This window comes from Callionymus lyra, chromosome 4 (genome assembly GCF_982586985.1).
Source record: "Callionymus lyra chromosome 4, fCalLyr1.hap1.1, whole genome shotgun sequence".
Taxonomy (NCBI): Eukaryota; Metazoa; Chordata; class Actinopteri; order Syngnathiformes; family Callionymidae; genus Callionymus; species Callionymus lyra.
Window position 1 is genome coordinate 34,353,936 of NC_141821.1, and position 27,815 is coordinate 34,381,750.

The 27,815-nt window shown below is 37.0% G+C and overlaps 1 protein-coding gene and 1 long non-coding RNA gene across 2 annotated transcripts; one reads left to right on the forward strand and one right to left on the reverse strand.

Moving 5' to 3' along the window:
• The first annotated feature begins 324 nt into the window (after positions 1–324).
• Positions 325–4,769, forward strand: en2a (engrailed homeobox 2a). The gene is made up of 2 exons (XM_087789958.1): positions 325–1,229; positions 3,838–4,769. Exons 1-2 carry the CDS (start codon positions 752–754, stop codon positions 4,155–4,157), a joined length of 798 nt encoding a protein of 265 aa, XP_087646084.1. The 5' UTR covers positions 325–751; the 3' UTR covers positions 4,158–4,769.
• Positions 4,770–11,460: 6,691 nt separating this feature from the next.
• On the reverse strand, positions 11,461–27,813 carry LOC148082707 (uncharacterized). Its single transcript, XR_015710843.1, has 4 exons — positions 27,538–27,813; positions 24,754–24,826; positions 12,577–12,635; positions 11,461–12,501 (listed from the first exon to the last, which is right to left on the reverse strand). It is a non-coding gene; the product is annotated as an uncharacterized LOC148082707 (long non-coding RNA).
• Positions 27,814–27,815: the final 2 nt, after the last annotated feature.

The window sequence follows — 27,815 nt, forward strand, 5'->3', positions numbered from 1 at the left end:
TTGGGTCGATATTTATTTGACACAATTTAATTCACCAATATCTACTTTTTGAGTGATTTACTCGTATTAATTGTTTATAGTTACGTATTCATGACGTCGTTGTTGAAAAAATGTATAGAAATATAAAAATATATTTTACGGTGACTGTAATTTGACATAATTAAACCGCAGTTGCTGTTATTGTGGGTTTAGTCTGAAAGGTAAATATTGAAAGACAGATTCTTACTCTCCAATAAATAATTGGGAGTATCCTGGAGCATGCGGTGGGTTTAAATTAGGCTCGAGCCGCGTCAGTGAGGGACTCAGCCCCCTTACTCTGGCGAGGATGGGCGTTCGCGGACGACTCCGGAGTGCGGGTCACATGGCCTGGTTCCTCGCGTCTGATTGGCGGAAGGCACGTGTCTGGGAGGACGGTGGGAAAACGTCACTCAAGGGGGCTCGTATTGAAAATAAGAAGAAAACTCCAGAGTGAGAGTATTAGAGCATCAGTTAAGCAGCGTCTTTATTTAGTTTAGTTTAGCTGTAGACAACACTCTGCTGCCTAAATTGGATCAATTGGACGCTGCGCGAATGGCACACGTTTGAGCGCAAATATTTTGAGGATTTAAAGACTGAAAGTATGTTTTTATCAAAGGACACTACGGCCAAGCTGTGCAGGGTGTCAAAAGCGCTGAAAAGAATTTGAGTTTTTACACTTCTAGTTTGATTAGAGCCAGCTTTCTGCAGCGATAAAGGGGTTAAAGAAGTGAGAATGGAAGAAAACGATCCCAGAGAGAGGCAGGGGTCGGCGGACGAGTCCAACAGAGCCATCCTTCCACTCTTGCAAGCGCCGGGGAACCCGCAGATCCCGCACCGGGTCACCAATTTCTTCATCGACAACATCCTGCGCCCGGATTTCGGACGCAGAAAGGACACGATCCGGGACGAGAGAGGTCGGGAGTCGCCGGAGATCCACGACAGCAGCGGCAGCCCCGCCGCTCCACAGACGGAGCCGGTGGGCAGCACGGTGCCGGCGGAGGGCACCTCCACCCCACACACGGTCAGCGGGGCCAAGAAGCCAGCCATAGCCGCGGAGGAGAGCCTCAAGTCCCGCGGGGAGAACGGAGACCAGTGCCTAAGCTCAGACTCGGACAGTTCCCAAGCCAGCTCGAACCCGAACGCGTCCAAGCAGCCCATGCTGTGGCCCGCCTGGGTCTACTGCACCAGATACTCGGACAGACCCTCGTCAGGTTGGTTCTGATAAGTCTTCTTCTAACCTTGTGCGAACTGACCCAGCATGCCCTGACCCACGTTCTAGTGGAAATAAAACTACCTAAACACTTGTCTCAGCACGAGAAACGATCGCAACAGGCGACTATTTTTTAAATGCATTTCTTCGAGCAAAAGCGCGTAATTGTTAGCAGTATTCCATTAAAAATAAGATAAGATAAATCGAGGGAATTAAACATATTTTAAGTAGAAGCAGAAAAGTTTTTTTTTAAATTATCCTACCTTAAAAGCATTGCGTGTATATCAAGAACCAAATCCGTTAAGTTAAAAAAACAAGACTAACTAAATAACAATAAATAAATAAATAACGGTTGTTTCTTCGATCGTTAAAAATATATACACACACACACTCAGTGATATGAATGCATGTATTAACAAACAATACCTCTACGACCTTGGGTTCTTACCCTGATGTGTGTAAAATTAAACAAGTATACAGTAAAAGATATTCCAGGGTGCAGAAAACTGTGCGTAAAAGTGGAGTACAACTCGTTCTCATGCATTATGTAACGCCGTATGGTAGCGTAGGCGACTACTACGAGTTGTAGGAGTTTTTGGTCGTTCAGGAGGAAACACATTCATTCAACATTCACATCCTCTCAGCAGAAATAAACTGTTATATTATTCTTTTGGAAGTAGTGTTGGGAGCTCGGAAAGACAACAATAATCAAATAGAAAAGCCAACGTCTTGTGCCTCGGATCACTATGCCAAATTATTAGACTTTAAATCTGCTAAATAAAGAGTAAGAAAACAAGTGCAAAAGCAAGTGCAAAAAAAGCAGCGCGATATATCTCACGCTTGAAACCACCTGCGTTTTTAGCTGAGTCAGTGCAACGTTTCCTATTGGTTGATGTGTCCTTACTACTATAGGGAGTGTGTGTGTGTGTGAGAGTGTGTGTGTGTGTGTGGGTGTAAGAGTGAGTGAGCAGCATAGTGAAAGGGAGGGGATGTACATACATATAGCTCCTTTTCATGAATGAAACTGTCAAAACATCCAAATATCTCGTGTTTTCATGACTGCGTCAGAATCTTATGTGAATAATTTATTTTCGTGTTTTTTCCCCTCAAAACTTTGACTCCTGTGAAGTATTCCAAATTGACTAATCATTCATTTAACATTTTTACAACCCACCTGGAAGGGAGAAAAGGTTTGTCTTTAAGGTTGTCATATGTTTTTGAAGACTATTTGAGATTTTTAATTGTTTGTAATACACACAGCTGCCTTACATGTAACACGTATAATGTTTAGATGTTGTTTGAAGCTATATTTTGGTACAGTTTTTCCACGACATTTAATAATCACGCATACACGTCCAAATACACGTTTATTTTCACATAATCTTTGACCCATTTTCCTGACCTATATTAATCGAATCTCAAATACGTTTCGGCTATTTTCACACATTAAATGACCATACTAGAATGCAATTCATAGTTCCAAGAGCTTTTTTCGAAGATAAATCTAATTATCAAGATCATTTAAGTTATAGCTACTGTTAACTTTTTTCTATAAACACCTTTAGAAAATATACGTTGAAACGAAAACTCCTCACGTTTAGGAAAATTCGTTTTTTTATTATTAATAATTGGTTACGCATTGCTGCAGGCAAACACCAGGTTCGAAACCGTATTGGCAATGTTAGCGCCGTGTATCCACATTTGAAGGCATGTTTCTTTTCTCTCTCTTTAAAAAAACGTCTTGTTTTTTAAGCACACTAGCAAAACGTGTTACTTGTATTTTTTATCGCCCCAGTTGGACAGAGCAAGTAGCATACACGATTATTTTATTCGTAATATTTATTGAACATTTAAACTGGTCAAAACCGTTGATTTTTATTGTATGCTTAACACTATAATATCGCTGAATTCTGAATACTAAATATACTAAGACTATTGTAATACTAATTTAAATGCTAGTTTATTTACGACCACCCATCGGCGTATACGTTATAACGCAAATTGCAGTTGCTGCAATATTTCCACCTCTTTAACTGTAGTTTTATTTTATTATAAATTACATTTAGGATGAGAAATAACCAACTCCCTTTTTCTATTTTTAAAACATGACCCGCTTGACTCAATTTTGAGGGGAATTGTCACAGTCGACCTAAATATGGCGAATCTCTAATATATCAAGCGAAATTCGGGTCAATTTTTACACTGTTACTAACAATAGAATGGTGATGTTTTGATATTTTTTAAAGGAAAATATCATTTTAAAAGCAGTTTCCCAGTTGTAAAATCACTTTTCGTTTATTTTGTCTGTTTGTGAAAATACCAAACTGCATACAGGAAACCTCTGTTTATAACGCACTTGCTGAATTTGCGCTACATTTAAATGTTTTTATTTTATTAGACGCAAACAATGAATGTTTCTATGACGTTCTGGGAAATTCGGTTCGTTTATCAACAGTTTGGCACGAACGTAAAGCTGGTTACGTCAGTGCGTTGTGGTTTGCCAAGTGGGGGAAATCGATGTTGGCACTGTTCATGTTTGACCCATATTTTTTTTCTTTCCCCCGCTGCTTCTAACGGAACATCTTCTTCGCTCACCTCGTCTCCAACAGGACCGAGGTCTCGCAAACCAAAGAAGAAAACGACCAGCAAAGAGGACAAGCGACCACGCACGGCCTTCACCGCAGAGCAGCTGCAAAGACTCAAAACGGAGTTCCAGACGAACCGGTACCTGACGGAACAGAGGCGCCAGAACCTGGCGCAGGAACTGGGCCTGAACGAGTCCCAGATCAAGATCTGGTTCCAGAACAAGAGGGCGAAAATCAAGAAGGCCAGTGGCACCAAGAACAGCCTGGCACTGCACCTGATGGCACAGGGACTCTACAATCACGCCACCGTCACGTCAAAAGACGACAAATCAGACAGTGATTGAAGCATCCCAGCAGAACCTGTGGTTGCCATGGCAACACCTATACGGAGATACGTCATCCAAACACATTGGCAACAGTAAAAAGGGCGTAATAGTCCCTTTAGAAGTATTTAAACAGCCACATGTCTCCATAGGTTCTTGTGATGGGAGGATCAATCAAGCCTACAATGCAATAATCACACCGAATAAAGGGCCAGTGTATAAAGTATACCAGCATAAATCGTTTTAAAAAAAATGATAGAAAGATATTTCTGCAATCTTACGTCTATAAAAAAACAAGATGTTGTATAAAGTTTTTCATTGTTTGTTGTTGTCAAGCAGAAGCTACTCTCCATTTTATAGGCCGAAACACAGCTTTTTCATGATTGTCCACATCCTACATTTCTACACCACTGGCACTTGAGATCTTTGTCAGTGAACTTGAAGTCCAAAGAATATTTTTCTGCTGCACCCAGGCATACTGTGAATTTAAATATAACAGTTTTATTTCCACGCTTGTTGTATTTTATAAATTGAGACAGATTTTTCCAGTGTCAGAATTTTTCTAAAAAAAAAAAAAAAAATCATGTACAGAGAGAACAGATGTAGCGTTTTTTCCCCCCCTAACGCGCCACTATAACATGTGGTCAATTCATAGCCTTTGAGCAGTTTTAACGTGATTTTCCGTTTACACCAATGCAGCTGTTATAGTTTTAAATAGCAATACCACTCATGTTTTGTAACTCTGAAGTGAACTGAAGGCTAAAATGCTGCCTGAAACAACTCTGTAGCGGCAACACCCCACTACACATGCAGGTGATTGTGAAATCTTTATATATACAGTACATTTCTATCTCATATATCATACATGAAGGCAAATCTGTCTGTTGGAAATGGCTTATCGTTATTCAAAGGACTTCATATGTGTATTTATATAGATTATATTGAGAAAAAAAAGAATCTATCCAATGACCAGTGTTGCTTTAGAGTAGATATCTGAGGTGTTCACACGCTTGTTTATCTTGCAATAACTTCTTTTTATTTTTGCTTTTATTTGAGAATAAAAAAAAAGTCTACGGGGCCTTTGCATGAAAGCTGCAATTTGTTGGACAAACAACTCTGTTCATAACTTTTGCTCTTCATGGACAAATGTGTGACCGAGTTACATTGAAGACTATCCATACCAAATTGTGGACTTTTTGCCTTTTCAAAGTGTTTTTATTGTGTATCTGCAAATAAGTGTGTGTGAATTAAAAAAAAAAGAGAGAGAGACCCACCAAACAGAAAACACACTTTGCCTTAAAAGTTCAGGGTCTGGACTTTTTATTAGATCATGACTGTGCCACATCAGAGCAGCGGTGTCACTTCAAATGCAGACTAATTAAGCTCAATGCCTTCATGAAGACAAACAAACCAACTGCTGGTTACGACGTATTGAATCTACTCATCAGCGTATATTCTATCTATATATGTTCAAATGAAAGTACAGCACAGAGTTGTAGAATACAATGCTATTTTTATTTTATGTTTGGAAGTATTCTTTGGTATAAATGTACATAATTTCAATCATGTATTAATTGTGTAATTAACTGCCTCTTGAAAGTCACAAAAGAAAAGTAAATAAACCTGAAAGATTATACAAGACAAGTCTCCGGTGTTGGTTTGCAGAAGGTTCAACAATGATGTCCTCAAAGTGCATTTTATTAACAATTTATGGACATAGAGAAGTTGAATAAGACAGAAAAATGTCCAAAATAAAATCACATAGCAAACACACATCTTGAACTGAAATATGAAATACGGATAGGACTGTGAACCTGTGAATTAATTGTTTCAAAGGTGCAAAAACAATTATAATGGATTATATGGCAAAAATATGTGCAGCAGCAAATGTTGTATTGCTACCTAAACCAATGGAAACACATATTCATTTAAAACCCCGATAAACACACTTTAATATATGAAACACATACTTAAATATATGTATAAATATACACAACACAAATGAGAATTAATTATTTCAATGCGATTCAAAATATGAGATATAAATATTAATACAGAATTAGCACTTCTAAAGTCAGCTTTTCTAGGCTAAAGATACATTCCCAGCTGTAAAGTTTGTCAATCATTTGCCCCACTTTGGATTATTTCTGATAGTATAAGGAAAGTAACTACATTTAAAAAGGCATCATAATTTGCCACGATTCTTGAACATGTTGATTAAAAAAAATATCTGTTATTTTGAAAAAAAGTTCAAGCATGATATAATGAACCAGTAATAAACTAATAATGAAATGTATTATAACATTTTAACAAGAGGATTTTCTCGAGTAAATCAAGATGCTTTCTGTGGAAATATATATATAGAGGAGGCATAAAAAACAGCAGTGCATTATAAACAAACATTTATTATTAGCACATCAATGGTTAACAGGAATTTCGGCTCTCCTTTGTTTGTAACCCTTGTATGACATTTTTAAAATTGTACAACAGTGTGTGATGAAATATAACATTAAAAGTTGAACCAACAACATTCAACGCACAGACACATTTGGCCACAATCATTGAGACGTGATTAAGATGCTAAAACCATACTTTAAAACTGTACGATGCTGCTAGAACAGTTAGCAGCTATGCATGTATGAGTGAGGTCAGAGTTCACGACATGTTGTGAAGACGCTTTCTTTGAAGAAGCTGCTGAAGTCTAACAGACCGAAAAGACCTATACACAAACAACTACGCAGAGGTTAAGTGTGTGTTAACAATGTTGCGGACTACACGCCAAAATCGTCATCCGTTCATCGTCAGGATGCGTTACCCATTTTTCAAGGCTGTTCATTATTGGATGGAAACAATCATTGAGATTTAAACATTATGCACCGGTGAGGCCTTGAACAATCCCCCGGCTTGTTTTGACAACGCCTTATCTGCATTTTCATACTTGCGCCATTAATCTTTGCACGTCAGAGCAGACACCGCTGCTCCCACCACTGTCTTTGTGACGGTCAGTCTTCATCTCCGCCACCGAAAAAGAGGCTGAGCGTCCATCCACAGATGGAGGGGGAAAGGAGAGAGGGAGAGAGGGAGACGGGGGAAGAGGTGGGGGTGAGAGAAACGAAGGTCAAAGCCTGTCATGGCTGCAGGTGGCTGGTTCCCCCCCAACCTCCCACCTCTCAGTAACCCATTCTCCACACAGTCTTCTCACTCACCGACTCACTCCTTCCCTTCTCGCGCACACATATTACTAACACTTTTATTTCATACTCCCTCGTAGCACCCCCCCCCCCGCCTCCCACTTCCCAAAAGCACACACAGCCACCAGTTTCATTCATTTTTGTTTCTACCCATGAACCCATCCGCTTGGACCCCCTGCTGTTTCAGCGCTTCATTCACTCGCTTCAATAGAAAGTTTGGAAATATTCAAAAGGTGGCGAAGCTTTCCAAAAGTTCAGCCGGGGACAACTAAGTGAACAAGTCTAAAGTAGAACCTGCATGTTATGACGGCTTTTAAAAAGATTGAAGATTGAACCGGAAATAAAATAGTTTCTTTCTGACTTCTATGTTGAGGTGGACAAGATAAGTTGCTCCTGCTTCATAACTACCAAATCAAAGATGGAACTCGACAACTGATGGGTGAGATCTGCCAGACTATCTTCTTGATCCGTTGAGTAATACAGACAACAACCGCATTCACACACGTTGTTTGAAAAAGATTTGTGTGACACAAGATGTTAAACCCCCCCCCCCCCCCGAACGACTGAACTGAAGTCTGCGACCAAGCATGTGGCATCAGAGCGATGGACAAGTGGGATCTGTTCTGACATTAATGTTTTATCAATAGGTCAGTGTCGGACGGTACTGCGTCGGATAGGTCAGCTGTTACATGCTCAGAGGTCGTCATACAACCCCCACATGGACCGGCCTTACCTTGAACCCCTTGAGCACACACCACCTGAGTCCTGGCTTCTACCACAAAGATTTTTGTTTATAAAACATCCAACAAAAAATGTGTTTATTTGGTTTCTGAAAATACATCTTATGTTCTGGTCCCTTACGTTCAATCTACAATAAGGTTTTTATCGTTCTCCCTTTATCTGATATGTCGTCACAACAATACGCTAATGAAGCACTTTAAAATAACTATTGACTATTCAAACTGCCAGCTCTCTGCCTAAGAACTCTCACAAGTCTTATTCATTTTAAAAGATTTTGAAAATCACACTGATTTGCTGAGAGCTATGCACTCATTTGGACCCACATGGAGAAACTTCATTTGTGTTGGTTGTGCCGTAACCAACACTGCGTTATTTACGTATCTTTGAATAATTGACTGTTTCTTTCATATTTTGTAATACCCATCAACACCTGCCTCTTCTTACAGCTTTTCTTTCCATTTTACACAGATTCTCTCATTCACATCTTTTTAGATTTGGATCTGTATTTCTGTTCCTCTCAACCCAAAGCAACTGTAGATGTGAGTCAAACTATACTTTGGTCAAATAGAGTTTTTAAATAAAAACCTAAATCGTAATCTATTTTTTAACAGAGATGTTCTCGGATACATTCCCAGACCATCATAGTAAATATGGTTGTGAAACTCTTTCTTGAATGACGATTCGATACAAACCTTGATAGATAAATTACCATCGAACTTTGCACATTCAATTAAAAATAATAATATAGACAATGTTAAACATATAGTGCATAAAAAGGTGTTTTGACAGAAACCAATCCCTTGTGACCTGCATTGTTTTCTCCACTTCGTCTCAACAGGTGAGTGCTCAGATTAGTCGAGCTACTGCTGCACTTAAAGTATGGGTTTTAAACTTAAGTTTACAAATGGCCAGACTTTTATCCAACTTCATATTCCATTAGAAATATTTGAAACATTTTTCATACCAGAGATTTAAGATAAATGGGCTTGTTGAAGGCTGTGGTGAAGTAGTCTGCAACGCTTTGCCTTCAAAAAATTAGAATGTTTGGGTCACAACACTTAACTGCGTAAGTCCAGCGATATTACAGGGGCCATATTTTTTAGTAAAGCCTCCATCAAGCCATTCATGAATACAATCGGACAGCATCAGGCTAAAATAAATTGCAACTGTTCCAGAATTCCAGAAAACACATTTTTCCCCGGTTAATCTTCACACTCCTCGTAAGGAGACACAAGTATACCTAATGTATGATCAAGGTTCAATTAGACAGTTTGGTGCTTTCATCGCCTTGTTTACGACAAGACAGCAAATCGCTGAACACGATCTGAAAATGGCAGATGGCACAGGAAACATCCCGAAGAATCGGCGCCTCCGCTCCAAATCCTGACCTCTCTCACAACCGTTCACCCCTACTGTGTCATTTACCCAAAGTTTTTCCTAAACGCTTCCTACAGCCCAGAGTGGAATCTGCTCTGAGGTGCTTGGCCTTTGTGGCGGAAACATAATTAAAGTGGTGAAAGATGTAAAAGGTGAAGAATGGGGATGACATCAGGCCAATTTCACACTTGGCACTCGAATGGCTCGGCCCAAGCCAGGACTCTTGCCTCGCAACACAGATCAAAGCCCAGCGTCGCCACACCAGCGCTGGAGAGAAAGAGGCAAAAGGACACCTAACTATGCTAATCCCCAGGACGAATATATTTTAATCTTGTTAGAATACAAGTTAATGCTGTGGCTCAGCGACTGAACTTTTCAGCAAGAATGAGGAGGTGGACAAAACTACCTCTACCTTTCTACATGAGGTGCCTCTGTCTGGCAGCGGATAAACAGCCTGAACAAACTTCCTTCTGCCAAACTTTCAGCCACATACAGTACAGGCGGCAGAAAAGCAGGCACGAGATTTCATTAAGCAGCAATGGAGGAGAAAAAACCTTCAACCCCAGTGGCTGTCACTGACCCTGTCTGAATCCCCACTAGGCCAGCGAATGTGCAAAGGAAATTAGTATTTTGTGGACGGGTTTGTCCCCTCTCACATTGAGCCCTTCCTTCTCAAAAGCACCTTGGTAACCCTTGATCTCTCATGTATGGAAGTCAGAGCGCTGGTGCAGGCAGAAGTTGACTGGCCACACAATAGGAAGCGGATGCTTTCTGGAAAAGTCACACCCAGGCAACTCTCATTTCACACACCGTTTTTGAGTGACCCTCGGAAGAAAAAACACTCAGGACTTTTGTCCACTTAAAGAAATAACAGAAAAAAAACATCCAAATACTCTTTCCACTTGTGTCCACCTTGACAAGGTTCAAAGAGAAGCCGTTCTGCAGAGAGGAAATGAATTAAAGCAGATTGAATAGTGTACGACATTGTATGGACAAGAAAAAGGACACTCTTGATCTCTAAGGATCATTTATTAAGAATATTAAAAGAAATATGATGAGTTTTATAAGACAGAAAATTGTTAAAGCTTTTAATTCCAGTGCTGAAAAGTTATATTTTGTTAAACAAATGAGGAGTAAGTTCATTAGTAAAATGAAGAACCAAAGCCGATCAGAAATTACATTAAAATTGTAAAATACATTCATAAGACTGTGTTGTTAAAAGTTTCTCCAGAGCCTTAGGAAATATATTCCTAGCTAGATAACAAAACAAAAACAATCGATAAACAAGGTAAAATTTTGGTGAAACAGTAAACAAAGTGTAACTCAGGTCGACTCGGCTTGAGAAAAAAAAGTTGGACATGCCAAATTACCGTCAAGTTGTTTACAAGACTTTGAACATTCAAATGCTTTGCCTTTTGATCGAAGCACATTTTCTCCGAAAAGTAAAAACTTTCCTGTCAAAAATCAATAGTGTAGTCAATCAAAAGATAAAAAAAAGATCTTAGTTGTGTTTCACAATTTGATTGGATATTTGGAAAGCTTTATATAATACACCTAAGGTTTCTAAAATAATCCTCACACTTTTAGAAAATACATAGAGAAATGTTACCATGTGCAGCAGTTCATGTGAAAACATTCTTAAAAACACAATGATTTCCATATAGTTGCAGTCATTGGAGAACCAGGCATCACTGTATTCTACAGCCCTTCAGTTGGACAATGTTTATGTGCATCTATACATTTCAGTAGATGACTCTTGCCTCTTCAGTCAATCTATAAATGAACAGAATAAGCAGCATAGTACTGTCCACTCAGTTGTTTGGAGGTTTATCCATGTCTGAGAGCCTGATCATGATTTTGAGAAGATTTGTATTCTTTTATTTTTTAAATAAATACTAAACTAAAGATGAGAACCTATATACCTACATATATCTATAAACTTATATATATATATATATATATATATATATATATATATATATATATATATATATGCCTCTTTTTAGATTCTTGTCTAAAGGGACTAAAAGTGCAGAGTTTGGCCTAAAGATAAGAGCCAGCGTTGACGTTTGAAAAAATACTGGTGTTCAGTCAGCGTTCAACTCTTGTCAACAAGGTGTCGCACTAAACAGTTTTGTTTCTAAAACACAGTTCAGAACTGCTTTTCGACCTGAGATCGCCTTTAATATTTTTTTAAATGAGTCTTTGTACATCGAACACAAACCCATGTGCCCAAAAAAGAACATGCATGAGACTCGTTTAGTGGTTCAAAAACTATAAATATTTTTTTTACAATGATTTTAAATGACATTACCAGGCATTTACTTTTATTGTACTAACCTTAATTATTTAGGAACGAAGGACAGTCCATTAATCTTGATGTTCGCCATTAATGCAGGGTTCGATTCTTATCGTCATTTCATGAAATATTTTCCTGCAACTCTGACAAAAATAAATGTTTGAACCATAATTTAAATATACCATTATAACAATAGATAGAAACTCTAAACTGCACAAAACGACAATTTTTTTTTTACCTGTATTTGTGCATAAAACTAAAACAATAAAACTATGTTTGGAGAGTTATCTCAAGATTAACTAGAACATATATTAAAGTTCTGCCAAATAATCCAATAGATTTATGTCTAAAATAGCTGTTGACAGTGTCACACATTGGTTCTTTGACAACGGTAAGTTTTCCCAAAACGGTTGTCGACTGTATTTCGATGATAAATAATTTGCAAAAGTCACTTTAAAAACCCCAAAAAATGCTTCCTCACGGAAAATATAATAAATATGGTCTAATGACATATATTTATATTTGTCCTCATCACTCCAGTTGACACAGCTGGACTGGGGGTCAAGGATACATCCCACTCACCTAAAGCCTCTTGAGCTGCAGAGGGACGGACCTGTCACTCAGTGAGTGGTTACGCATCATAGCTGACAACGGCACAAAGTGAGAGCTCCATGCTGCAGCGAGCGGAGCAACATCATCTCCCAAAACTCATCCGGAGCATGACATCTTCCTCCTGTTCATCCACTGTCACTGCACGCTGCAAGAGTAAAACAACACAACATGTCATTCAGGGAGAGTTTACCATTTATATATATATACTGTTTATATTTACGTGGGATATTCTGTGGATTTCCTTCATGTTTCTTGAAAGAGCCTCCATGAAGGGAAAATCTGCAATGTTGAAAGTGATTAGAAATCATCAAAGAAAAAGAACACACAACAGCAAAGCTACATTTTATCCAGTTATGCTTGCATATACATAATAATTTCAATTAGTTAGATGACATAGCGGCAGCATGCTCTGAGAAAAGGGTTAAAAAAAAGCAGTGATCATAGCACATAATTCATTTTTAATGTGAGAGAACACAGGCATTGAACTCCTGTACAAGCACCACTATAGAATACCAATGATAGTGTGATCAAGTCTTGAAATCTACGATCGGGAAATCATTTAAAATAAATAAACTAATAGGTTTAATATCAGGTCCACACAAACAGACAGCTGGAAAAATAAAATGGCAACTGCACAAAAAAATGTCCAGAAAGTGAATTGAGAAAATAAAAAAGACAGTTTCCCTCGATCACAACAATATGATAAATGTTAAATTTGTTTTATTTTAGTCACGTAAAAGAAAGTGTTGGTTTTTAAACAGCGGACATGAGCAACAACCCAGTCAACCGGGCTGGTGATGGTGGGCGTCGTCCTTCTTCCTCACTCATTTTGCTGCATGCTGCCATTTTAACTGTTACTGAGTGGCAAAGCAGAGGGCGGGGTCGCGGGCGACGGCCATGATAGTGGAATCACTACATCTATTGTCGTGGAAAAGCCCAAACTCCCGAGCAGGTTTACGCTACAGTAAGTAAGTAAGTGGGAGTAATAAAAATGTGAGTCTAAAATATTGTCGCACTAGGTGGGGATTGACGGAACCCATGTGTTAGGCATATATATATATATATATATATATATTTAACATTATGTTTTCAGAATTATGAAACTGTTAATATTTGTGTGACCAAAGCCCACAAAAACCTAAGATCATTACGATGCTACAGAAAACAGTTAAAACAATGAAGCACGTTTTCCCAATTACAAATTGTATTACATTTTAAAGAAGACTTACTTACGTAAATTAATGGTGCCAAAATAGAAATATAAAAATCAGTCCTTTTAAGATTTACCAAAACTCATGATTAAATACAAAAAAGACAGTTTTTTTTAGTAAATATTTGTAAAAATAGCAGGAGCTTTTCTTCCTCAGGAGGTCTACACTCATGCTGCGTCACTACAGTTTGTAAACACAAACCCACTCCCACATCTCTCCCACCCACAAGTCTCCAAATTAAAAGATGACTAAAGTGGCTCCAAACCAACTACATTTGAGGTCAAAGTTCATTATTGTATCCCCTTGGCAACACCCGGGTAACAAGCAGTAGTGTCTAGACAGGTCATGGTATCCCGCCTTGCCCAAACTAACCAAGATCCCCCTGGATCTTTCCGGAAGGAGGGGTCATCAGTAGCCAAGTGCAGGGTAAACAAGGCGGGGAGAGTTTGGCCTTTGGCCCCCATGAGGTCGGATCAGCACCTCCACCCTTCAGTGATCAAAGATGAGGATCCTCCATGCCAGGGCCGCGGTCAGAGGGGGCCGGGTCAGGAGATGAACTCTGTGGTTCTGTAATCGAGACGAGTCCAAAACCAATTGTCTTCTTTCACGGCCCAAAATGGACCCTTCCGGTGTCGCTGATTACATTAGAGAGGACAGACTCCTTTCACAGGGACGCCGGGACAAAAGAGCTGCTTCCGTGCCCCCTCGCCATCTGGTCCCAAAAAAATGAAGAAAAAAAAGGTCCAGAGGAATAGAAAAAAAAAGACCAGTGAGGGAACAGCCTGAATGAAAAGAACGCTGTTTGAATAGATGAGATGGCTGGACAGATAAGCAAACATACAGTAAAGCCTTGCGCATTTACACAGAGATTGGAACCCAATTTACATCAGCAAATAGAGCCATGTTCACTTCTAACAAGAGCTGCCACCACTGACAGATTTAGGAAATAAGAAAAGCCACTTCTGTGGCGCACAAATAAATAATAAACCCTGCATAAATATTACAGCTAGTATTAACGCTTCAGAAATAAAACCACACACTTGGCATATGTGGCATAATGTCTTGAAAAAAAAGTTATACATGATCCTCATACAAAAAAATGTAATGAATATATTGTGAAAAACAATGTTGAAATGGGAACTAGAGATTCTTCTACTCTTTACTGCATGTAAAAAGTGTGTCCAAAGGTCTAAAACCGTGTCCAAAAAAGACCCAAATTCAAGTGGTAAAGGTATGAGGAAGAACCAACAACAACATGAGAAACAACATAAACCAGATTTAAAGATAATGAAGCAATATAATCCGTCTCAGCGTTTGTAGTTTCCAAATAATCATGTATCGTCTAGCAAAATAGCTTGACGACTACAAAACCATTTTAAAAAGCATCGCACCGTAAAATCAAATCACAAACACAGTAAAATACTTCTTTCTATGAAACATTGGTGAACTCGGAAAAAAAAAAACAGCAACCCAGGTCTCATTTTAAATTATTTTTAGACATCTTGTTTTATTACAGTCGAAAATTGTTTTTTTTTGTAGATATTTGTTTAATTCCAGTCGACAATTGTTTTTTTAAGTGGATAATTGTTTAATTTCAGTCGACAATTGTTTCGTTTCAGTTGACAGTTGTTTAATTTTGTTTTAAATTGTTTGATTTACAGTTGAACATTATAGTCGGCATCTGTATAATATATACAATACAAATATTGGTCATGATTAAAATTCTATAAAAATGTACAGATATGCTGTAAGACTAAGTACAAGATGAGATTGAAATACACAATAAATTAATTAAATGAGCGCAATTTTGCACATTTCTATAAATGTTTACCAATTTGATCTAATAAAATGTCCAGATACATTTTATTTACTAATTACATCACAATGAGATACTTGTCGCGTACTAAAAGTATTTTTTGAAAAGTAAAACTTATCTTTTGATGAAAGGTATTATGGGTACAATAGAAATTATTTCTAAAAAAGTCCATTTCAAATTGGATGATACCATAATTTAAAGACTAAAGTTATAAAGTCTACTGACTCCTTTAAGAAACATCTTAAGACGTTTCTATTTGTTCAGGCTTTTCCTTAATTTTCTGGAACTCCTGTTGTGTTATCAGTTTTATCTTGATCTTTAAAATATATACTTTATTGAATATTGTTTTGATTGTTTAAGCGCTTTGTGACCCTGGTCTGGAAGCGCTATACAAATAAAAATTACTTACTTACTTACTTACTTATACAAACATCATGTTTGTCATTATGTTAAGGTCTGTTTGTGATTTTATCAAAACTATGTCTTTTTTAGAAAAAAAAAACCTCAAACTAGTTAAGGTTACAAAAGCAGCATTGTTTTTTTTAACAATACAAAAAACCCACATGGTCTTCCAGGTTGGATTTGTGTTGCTCATGTCAAGAACCAGAGCATTTGCAGCCTCTCTGCTAATGTCAATGATGTGTTCTGCTATGCATGGCTTGTTCGCACTCTCAAACCCACAAGGAAATTTGGTAAATAAACAAGCTCATTAGTGGCAAAGGTGATGGTGCCCTTGATCTTGAATGGTTTTAGTCTGGAGAAAGGTGCTGCATGGCAAAGCAAAGTCAGATTGAGAAGCCCGCCCATGTGGGATTAACTGCTCACTAATGAATTCAAGCCAAGACTGAGGTAGAAACTACGAGCAGGGAAGAAGACGTAGGGAGTAAATATTCAATAATGAACAGCTGAACATTCTCATTGTCTTCACTCAGTTTAAATAAATATTATTTTGGATATATCATTTGGTTGTCGAATAGCATTCGAAACTAGACTACAACCAAAAAGACCCAACTACTTATTCAATACACAAACAAACACATCTTTTAGTAGAAATGTATTCTAAAAACATCCCAACAGTATCTGCATTAAAAAAAATAAAAATAAAAATAAATTAACTGTATTTACTACAGAAAGAAATTGGTCTTGTTTTCTTTTAGTTATAATTCTTCTTCTGCTTGTCGTCTTATTCTGTTGCAGGGGTTGGAGCCTATCAAAGCATCCTCAGGCAAAAGAAGGGGAACACCCTGGAAAGGGCGCCAGTCCATATTTTACTATACGTATTTATTTTTTAAATGTTCACGTCAGAGTTCATATATTTGGCCATAAATAGAACACTCATATTATAAATTGACATCATCGGTCCAATCTCACAATAATACCAATAATTGGAAAGAAAAAAACAATTTAAAAATATTTGTTTCCAGGATAGTCTTTCTTGGTTGATTCCAGGTATGAGGTATTTAAACACTTTTCAATCTCAGAACTTCAATCTCTATATTCACCTCTATTGCAAAGATAATAACTGGAACTTCATTAATAAGCTCAAGGGTTCTACAGCTGGAGACCGATAAATAAACTGATTCCAGAGAAAGAGAAACGAAAATGACAGTCGGCTGGTGTGGGAGTCTGACAGCTATATCCTGAGAGGAGTAGAAATAACTTTCACTGTCTCCCTTCAGTCGTGACAACAAGGTTTTCTCATCCCTGCTGTGACGCCGCAACATCCGGCGAGAGCTTTACGTCGGAATGTCTCTTCATCTGTGTCACTTCAGAGAAGCAGCAGTTGACACAAGAACAATGCGGTGGGAATAAAATTGCTGCCGTGAATGACTTGTGATTAATTCATGTTTTGGGAATAAAACAGGAGTGCTTAACCAGATCTGGGAAACCCAGTCAAGCTAAGACAATCAGCTGATACTATTAAAGTGAGCATAACGTCCGAGACAGATACCTCAGATATGTTTGACTCTATACTCTACGAAAGATTACACTTTTTCAAGTTGTGCTGTTTCTGAGGATACTATGAGTGTGCTGTGAAACAGTCTAAAGGCTGAACAACCCTGATGACCTTCGTGGTGTCCACTCTGAGATCCTGGTGACCTACATGGTAGGTCTGTGGAGAACCGCCTCACACAAAAAGACCTCTGAACTCACTGACTATTACCAAGGTCTTCATAAGGTTCAGTTCTTGTTAAATATTGAGTAAAAAAACATGTATCAGACGTGTGGAGTTAGAGGCGTTAAAGGGTATTGACCAGGATGGAGATTTATCTGCAGTGAAACACATTTAAAATGTAAAACTACTTCACATTTGACAAGCTGGGTTTTTGGGGGAATAAATAAAGATTTGTGACCAAAACAGTGTTTTGAGAAAGATTAAAAGGTGAAGGTTAAACATACATTCATGATCACTTGAATAAGATACATAAGCCTAAACAATAAAAAGTTAAGATCCACCCTGACATGACATATTTATTTCTTATTTAGACGGATCAAAATTATATGGTCACTTTTACATTTTTATGCAGCAGAAATATAGGGTAGGTCTGTTTGAATCTTCAACACGTTCTCTTTCATCTCTAGCGACATTTCATGTAAAAAAAAAGTTGTACTTCTAAAACAATAAAATACTCATTAAAATAGTAGAATCAATATTTATTAAATAGGCATTATTTGTTCAAATATGCATTTTCTTTCTCTAAATGTGCTCCTTCTAAACGGCCTGAGCCGCATCAAAGGAGTGAAGGAATAATCACTGCAACCATGTTTGCACAATTACACATATACGATGTTTGACCTATATTTAAGACATGAAGCTGAAGCAAGTTATATTCACTTTCAGGTGTTACAAATCAAAGAGTCAATGTGAGCCAGCAACACTGGTAGACACATATCCTGTTGTAAATGTAGGTGTAAACATTTTTAAATGTAAGTTTTCATTGATTACAGTGAAAAGATACAAATTGCATCAATGTAAGATGATCCTGACAGTTGATCTTTCATCCTTATTTGTTTTATCAACATGTTCTACAGTCTGATGTTGACACAGAACTTAGTTGGATTCACCTCCAGCTGACAGCAACACAGCGGTGGGCTGGTGTGTGTGTGTGTGTGTGTGTGTGTGTGTGTGTGTGTGTGTGTGTGTGTGTGGGGGTGTGTGTGGGGGTGTGTGTGTGTGTGTGTGTGTGTCATGCTGCACACCAAAACTAGGCACAGATTTAAGCAGGTGCGTCTTTAGCAATTTGCACCTATCTGAACTTATAAGCACATTTGTGTTGACAACACTGTGCAAAACTCTTTACTGTTTTGTGTGTGTAATCGTGTTGTTAGTGAATTACTTTCTTTGAGTGAATTTAACAAGTCATTTTCTTCTTGGTAAACCCACTACTTACTTACAAAAAACGTTTTGCGTATATTTTTTAAATTTGTTAATAGTTTCCACATATTTTTAGTACACACAAATCTTTTTATGAATGTGTTGTTTTATCACAAATGAGGTCACACCAACAAGATCAATTTTCAGAGCAAACGAACTTCAATAAGAATGACTAGAAGAGAGAAAACCATTAGTGGCTTATTTTAGGCCAGTTGGCACCTCTTGTATTTCACATGTCCTATCTTGTTACAGGAGACCTCGGCTACTCTCTCAGTCACTAAACTATACATCCCCTATGACTTCATAAAAACAAAGATAATGTTAATAGTTTGCAACCTTCTTCGTTCGAGTTTGACATCTTTGTTTATGTTACTTTATTCATTTAGTGCTATTAAAATTCCATAGGATTTCTTATTCCTGACACACCAATGAATGGTTTTTGATCCCATGATCTCCATTTCTCCCAAACTCAACTGTTTCATTTTCAAGCTATCTTGCGTCGGCTCAGTTACACGACTGTGGGATAAGTATGTGACATATAGAGGAGGGCAGGTGGTGGCAGTCAAGTGAAGAACACCAGCAAGTCCCCAATCTGTAGCTTTCACTCTCTATAATTGGTTATTTTCCACAGTGGAATCTAAATGATGTCATCAGGCTTTATAGTGGGTTCATTATTCAGTGAAACAAACAAGATGGAAATCTCCATCAATCCTACGGAGACGTGCGTTGTGCATTCCAGGGAGGGTCCTCGGTGTCTGTGTGAAACCAACAAGAACCAACACGACACCTGGCACTTCCCAGCTAAAGTGGACTGATGCACACAGTCGAGCACAACAACAAGAACCAGCTCTCCACGTTGCTTTATCAAAATAATTACTGATATATGTTGGTGAAATATTCATATTCATCATTGCAACAACGTACAGACCCACCATCAGTCACTCTTTATGTTTTATTTTATTCATTTGAAAAATTCTGATTTGATACAAAGTATATTATGATAAAAGATCCTTTAAGTCCAGCTCTCATGCTATAGTAGATTGAGTATTCTTTGAGGAAAACATGTTTAAATATATATATATATACTGATTGATTTTGCTTAATACATTTTATAATGAGTATATATATATATCATTTTTTATTCTTTATAAAAATGATCATAAATAGTTCATATTCACATGAGAATGCATTTTGATATACTTTGACTATCATTGATGAGGTTTGAAGGAGAGTTGACAGGTGTGAATGTAAAGAATCATCCGTTACTGTTTGTTTATCCGTGATGTCCATCAAGTATCAGAATCCTGTGATCCTCGCCTGGACTCACATGCCAGAGATTATTGTAATGGTGTTATCTCAGTTTCAAAGTCACACATATTTATTGTCCAAGTCATTCTTATCATATTCATTCATTTAAATTCAGAATTGTACAGCGAACATGTCAAACCATTCCACAGGGATTCCTTTTAACCACAATTTTAACGTTTTTATTTAATAGATGTGTTAATCACGGATATTAAATCAGCTAACATATATACTGCTTTTGTCATATGAATGAATTACATGTATGCAATAATTATCTAAACAATATAAATGTGTGTATAATATATATGACAATGAAATTAAAAATGCACGCGTTACTTAAAAAACAGGACCAATGCTTATTTTATATAAATAGATGCTGGGTGTTGATATCATGGGGAATTGTGATTAACAGTAAATAAACAACGGAACATTTTAGAAGTAATGTTTTTTTGGACCAAAACACATAATTTGCATTTTTATAAATAGATGCAAATTAGTTTATTTCTTAATTTTCTATCATCAGTTCATGTTATTTCTCCTGAATTATTTAATTATTAATCTAGAATAAATGTTTTTTAATTAAATGTGATGGTCATGTGTGCCACGTGTGTTGTATTGGATACATTTTTATCTCTGTAAAGAACTGTTTGTCAGTCCACGCAAAATAAAAAATATTTGAAAACATAGTAACAGAAGATATTTAGCGTGAGGTGGAAAGAATATATGTGTAATAAACGATGTGTGCTTAGTTAAAGGCAGTGAGCGGCTAATAATGAAGACGAACGGAGAGAAAAGGCGAGTGGAAATGGGCTGGGATCATTCTCATCACAGTCGGATTCAGGGGGTCATGTGCTAAGTCCTGTTAATAGCCTCAAAGGGCAAACACTCAAGACTGAGCACCTTTCTGGGAGTGTTGGGGAGCGCAGGCACACAAACATTAAAAATATCAATTTCACATTTGGTTTAACGCTTTCACACTTTGTGTCACCGACACCCAGAAGGCAGGGCTGGGGAAGACAAAACAGCGCTCCTGGATAAGGATCATGTTAATGCCTATCAATTAGGATCAAACAGGGATTAACCGGCATGGTTGCAGCAGTGGGATGGGGTCCCATGCAAAGTCACTGAATACTAGAGGTCACACCCCCCAACTTCATTAGGCCTGACCTTTCCTCGCCTTTGTGTCGCAGGAAAAAGAAAGAGTGCAGTGTATTTTCTTTTAGCCATCTTAGCCGGCTTACCAGGTTCCAATATGATACTTGCAGAAGAGCTGTTAGAGATCAGTAAAATATGAAATATTCACTTTCAAAGTCCAGAGAGACTTATTAGGTTTCCACTATTTGGTGCAGGTGGGTATTTACTCATCAACCCCCACTCTCTGCAAAAAAGGAAATTGTTTTTTTTTTTGGGAGAGAGCTTTGCTAATTAGTCACGGGGCTCTGATGCACCGCAGGGTCAGCTCGCTCCCATTCTGCATGGCCATCACAATTCATGAAAGGTCAAATGGCAAAGTGAAAGCAGGTATTCCAGGTGTGTTAGGATAAGCCCCAATTAGGAGAGAAAAAAATGAAAGTGCAGCCTCTGGACTCCCAAAGATGACTTGGGGAAAAACTTTTGGTAAATCCCCTGAAGTGAGCAAATGCAAATGTTGCAGCATGTTGAGACCGCCCGTCTTCTTACCCTTGGTATTCTCTCAAATGGGCTCTATTGAGGAATGAAATCAATAAGACTCAACAGATTCAATGGACAATTTACATCATAAAAATATAATAATTATAAATTCATAAAAATGAAATAAATGTAGCGCGGCATGAAATACACTCCTACAATATCTGAAAATAAATATACAATAATAAAAAATAATGAAATTATAACATATGGGTGCCCAATAAATCAATTAATAGATTTAAGTCAGATTCCTGTTGAAAGATACAGTATATTTTAGAGTTAAATTACTAACTCGCTAAAATTGGATTAATACTTAAAAATTGCTGCCTTATTATAAGAGTTTTGTTTATCCTTCACAGAGTCAAGTTGTGGTTTTTAGATTTTAAAAAAGCATTTAACAAATAGTAAAAAAAAAAAAAAAAACAGATAAATGGCGATGGACAACTTTGGTTTTGGAATAAATTAACAAATATGGAAGTAAAATTAAAATTATTTTTGGTATTAAGAATGAGGCGCAAGTTACGTTTCATTAAAAAACACATTTATTAGGGATTTAAGAAATATAGGCTAAATCACACAACCTGATGAACAGATTCAATTTTACACGAAAAAACCTAAGCTTATTCTACAAATTAAAGATTTTATTTTTCAGTTGAACATCAACAGGAAGTAGCAGTGAAATGTAAGTGCTGTGCCGCTGAGTGGGAACTGACAGGCTGCATGTGTGTTTTTGTTGCATCATAAACAGAGTGAACAAACACGTTTACGTCCTGCAGCCAAAACAATGCCTCAGCATTTATAGTCAAGCTGCTGCAATTTGAAATAGTAGGAAGATGAATTCATTATTGGTAAACTGTGGCCACTGAACATGACTGAAGGTTGTTAAATGAAATGTACACATTTTGCATATATTTTTTTAAAGGTTTAGAAAATGCCGACGTAAGTACGATTTTTTTTAATTTAAAAACGGAAAAATATCATAATCTGTAATGGTTTAAATTAAGTTGAAATATTATATATTAGTGTTTAAATGGAATAAACATAAAAATAATATCTTCGGCATTAAATGTATCATATTTAAAATACCCGTTAGACTAAAACACAAACATTTAATGAAGTGTTTTAATATGAAATAAGAATACCTTGTCGCTGTTTGTTTAATGCCAATAATCATGAACAATCAGCACATACTCAGCTGAGTGGCATAAACAAGATAACACTCTTTTAATCCTCTTGAGTTGTTAGCAGCTTTACACGCAACACTACATATCCTCATACAAAAAGATGATATAATGCCAATTATAGATACTCACACAATGTTACCTACAATAATGCATCGAAAAAAATGAATTTATTGACACATCTAATAGTTGAATTAGTAGTTTGATTATTTAAAGTATAATATGGTAGTATAGTGGTAAATATATTATGTGCTAAAGCTTAAAATAATTAACTTTGGAATGTGACTTAACGGTGTATTAAATACAAATAGAATTTATATTTGAATACTGATACAGAAATAGAGATTGGACGCTAAAATGTTAAGCAACATGTGTGGAAATAAAAACTTTTAAATATAATTAGATGTGTACAAAACAAATGTTTTTATTTAATACACATCCTTCCTCACACGAACATTTTATAAAGCGACAAAAGGTTAAATACAAATTAAACCTTATTAAAAAATTCAATTTGCCTTGAGAATTCAGCTTTTTTAACAGTAAATCTTTACACATCTAGAAACAATATTAACTGTGATCCCGATCTGCATAATATTTTTTTATAAATGTGTATTCAACAGAAAATATTTTTGTAATTGCAATTCATTTTTAATTCTTGTGAAGTAAACAGTTTATGTTTTCTATATGTATCACCAAACGCAATTTTAAACTCGGATGAATAAAGAAAGTTAATGGTTTATTTAAAAAATATATATATTTTAAAATGTCTTCACTTATTTGCATTTAAACCTGTGGGACTTTTATTAATATGTCACGAAACCTTCAACCGATCTTTATATTTTATATATTACGATCGGTTTATTTAGCAGATTTGCAAAATATCAATATATAACAATCGTCAATTACAATTTTAAAAACAATATAATTACATCGGTTGAACTCTTTTTGGTTAAAACATAATCCCGCGATAAAACATATATTAAAAAAAAATCTTATTCTATGAGCGTAATCATTTCGGAAGCGTTTGTTGGAAATGATGACAAAATGTTGTTAGTTATTCTCTTGCGTCACAAGAAAAACATGATATTTTTCAGTACAAAATTCTCATAGAATCGTCGGTTCCATTTCTCACTGACGCCTCAGACCTAAAATGGACGCCGCTCTCTTTGAGATATGGATGGACTGGTGAAGGGTCACAGCTGGGCAGTTGTGATATTAAGAGCAAAAAGGCAAACGGACGGGGGATTTTTTTGGCACACAGCCACGAGTCTCCTCAAAATACGGAGGAAATATGCCACACCAATGTCAAAGGAAGCCACGTCACGATGCAGCAGAGGCTGCTGGGATAAACAAGCAGGAACAGACAATGGCAGGTGTTTCTGGTGCTGCTTTGAAAAAAAATCTCTCTCTGCTTGTGTGCACCAAAATAACCCAGGATCGTCTTCATTATAAGTCAGGCAGCAATAGATGAAAGCAAGTTTTCTCCAGACACCACCAGGATTTTAGGCCGTGTGACTCCACAGTGGGAGGAGACAAGGAGCAAAGAGGAAACTCGGAGTCGTGAGAGCACATCCACCATTTCCTTATGAAGAGATCAGCAAATCTATGCTAATCAGAAATGATGGATGACTGGATGATCGAGTTCTTCCACACAACACTATTTGAAAATGCTGCCAACGCTCAATTTGTGTAAGTGTGTAAATAAGCAAACATGTTTGTGTGTGTGTGTGATGGTCTGACATCTCCCTCAGGCGGTCACGTCCACTCGCTGAAGTAACTTTAAACATTCCCAGACTGATTCCACCAACTTTAAACAGACCTAAATCTATATAGAGCTCACCATTTGGTTGGCCTGACTCCCCGAAGTCAAAGACATCGAGACAGAGGCGGCTGAGAGGAACTTTGTGGACTTTCTGTGGAAAAAAAAGAAAAAAGAGGTAAGTTATCATAGCTGTTTCACTCTGGAAAGTTTTCCAACTGAAATCTAAAGGGAGCATCAGATCACACACACAACACATATTTGAAGTGTCACAGTCTGGATCTGATTGAATATAAAGTCTTATATTTTTTTGGTATTGCATGAAAATGTAGTCAAAATTAAGTTGTTTTATTTACAGGATTACACACATCATTAATAAAAAAATTTAAAAGCATGTCGCAGCAAATTAAACAATATAATTTTAACACATTATCTTCTGAAGCAAATATGTGTGAAGTACATATTATCAAATCATATCATAATTACCACAAACATGTTTATATAACAGTTTTGTACTTGAGATTTTAAATTGTTAAGAGCCATTGAAATGTACCCAAATATAGTTATAGTAAACTAAGATTTTACTATTAAGACTCTCTCTTTTTATCTACTTCTTTAATTTCTTTGTAAATTATAGCAGCTTATAATTCAACTTCTACACAAACTTTATTTTTTTTATTTAATAAAATGAGAAATCGCTGTGGTTACATTAGTAAGTAAACTTTTTAATTGCTTAACATTAATAGCATATTTTGCAATTGGCTTTTTTTTTTCAATGAATGAAAACAATTGCCTAAATGGGTTAATTAAACCAATTGCATAAAGACAAATGTCCGTCAATGTGAGTCATGGCTGGAATGAATTTCAATGTTTTATTTGACAAAGCCTAATGTGGAGAAAACAAAAAAGCAAGAGTATCAGGGAAATATATGCGTTTAGATGTGAATCTACTGCTCCTGGCTTGTTTGTTGATTTTTTTTCCAACAACAACAGTAATTATATATTTATGGTGGGGGAATATTTATTGCAATTATCTTTCAACCAAATTAAAATGCTTGAATTATACTTTTTTCTATTTTATTTCACTCATTTAAGTAACCATTAGCTTCTTTTCATTTATTTTAATAGTTTTTCTAAAAAGCTATGCTGGTTAGCTAGCAAGACAAAAGTACAATGTGTTTATTTTGACACAAACAACAAACTTAGAGGCGAAGCAGCTTGGTCATGTTAGGTTTTATTTTTCTATTTTACTGAAATATAATATGCTGCCTATTGAAATTAATTTGGCAGTAAAAGGTTATTTCACTAACTTTATCTCCACATCTTTACTTTAATTTGAGAGTCTGGTAAACCATTAGGATTGTTACCCAAAATACAAAGATTTGGATGATTTTGAGCAGTGGTTAAAAGTGAATAAAAAGACAATAATCATAGACAGCAATTACATTCACATCGTCCATGTTGTTTCTTATGACCTAGTTTCATATCTGAAGGATCACGGAGCATCATTCCCATCACCATCTGAGCGACGAGCTGGTGCGAAAGTATGTTGAGGGATGTATTACTAAGACTTCAGAGAGCACGACAAGAACACGGCATTTGACAAGTATGCACTAAGCAGATGATGATGATGATGATGAAGACGTAAACATCACAGGCTCACCGACCGAACCTAACCTGTGAGGTCAAGAGTAACGCTGGGAGCATTTTTTTTGTTAATTTAAAAAATCACTCACAAACCCAGATGTCAGAATGTAAGTAAGTAAGTAAGTAAGTAATATTTATTTATATAGCGCTAATGTGGAACGATCGATACAGCTGTTCTTTCAAACTTCTTCTCAAATCCATACAAAACTGTAGACATTCTTATGAACACACGTGCGAGTCTCCAGCAACTCAATTACAAGTGCAGATGTTTTGGTTTTTTTAAAGCTATAATAATGAATCTTTTTGGATATTTGTCCTCCAAAAGAAGCATGCACGACATATGATGAATAGAATAAAGATATATATTTTATAGAAACTAAAAGATGGCCACTTGCTGTTCCACAATTCATGATATTTTATTTTCATTTTTATCAAAAAGAAATTAAATCACCTCAGTCGTAATATATATAAAAAAGGCTCTTTTATAGTATTCTTGTTGAGAAACACAACAAGGTTGGAGCAGCCATCTTGGCCCCAAAAAGCAGACAACAAGGAGGAGGGAGCAGGAGGGCTCCTCAAGTCATATGACAACACAGTCTGCACACAAATGCAGTGACAGAGCAGAATGTCTAGACAAGCCTGCAGCAGGTCAGGTGCATGCAGGGGCTGACTTTAAACTTTTACCATAAAACCTCAGTCAATACGTAAAAAGTAACATTCAACTCAATAGGAAAACACTGTTATAGTAATGATATCTGCCTAAAAAAAACGAAGAAAAAAAAAGGACCAATAATGAATATTATTCAAAGTTTTATTAATATTATAATTAAAAGTATAATAGTTTTGCTAATTCCGCTGTTCATCAAAGGAAACAAGCTCAGCATTCATTGTGCACATGTCTGTGTGCCTTCTTCAAATGCATCAAAAAGTAAGGATTTCGTATCTTAAATCATTTTTAATAATGAACTGGTTTTAATGGTGCAGGTGTGTGGCTTCCGGTTTCGCGCCTTCAGGTGAGCGCATGAGCGAAACAACTGCACGTGAGCAAAGGTGCGTCACCTGCACGTCAACCCGTGAGAATGAGGTCATGTCTCTGAACACAACACAAGAACACAACACAGCGACATGTTCGAGTGTGACCTGGACTGGTCACCGATGGAGAGATGACGCAGAAGTGCGCCATTATGCGAGCGATGATGCAGCAGCGGTGTCACCTACCTGTGCATGAAGAGCCGAGAGTGACGCTGCAGGAGGTGGAAAACTTTCACATCATTCTGCGTGAATTCTTCTGCGCGCGCTGACTTTGGAATGTTCGAGATGTGACGGAATTCCCCAGTTCCGACTGGCGTCTTGTTGAAAAACATTCTAGGAGCCATGAAACTCCATCTGCGAATTTTATCAATTTCAGACACACTCCAGACAGTCTCCGAGCGGTTACGTGCTTGCTGGTCCTGCGCGTGCACGCCAAATGGCGCGGGAAGCGACGGTAACATTTA

Bases quoted from the DNA above. Each gene is read 5' to 3' on its own strand.
- en2a (XM_087789958.1), top strand. From the start codon at position 752: ATGGAAGAAAACGATCCCAGAGAGAGGCAGGGGTCGGCGGACGAGTCC. The intron at 1,230-3,837 runs GTTGGTTCTGAT...CGTCTCCAACAG, and splicing joins CTCGGACAGACCCTCGTCAG to GACCGAGGTCTCGCAAACCA.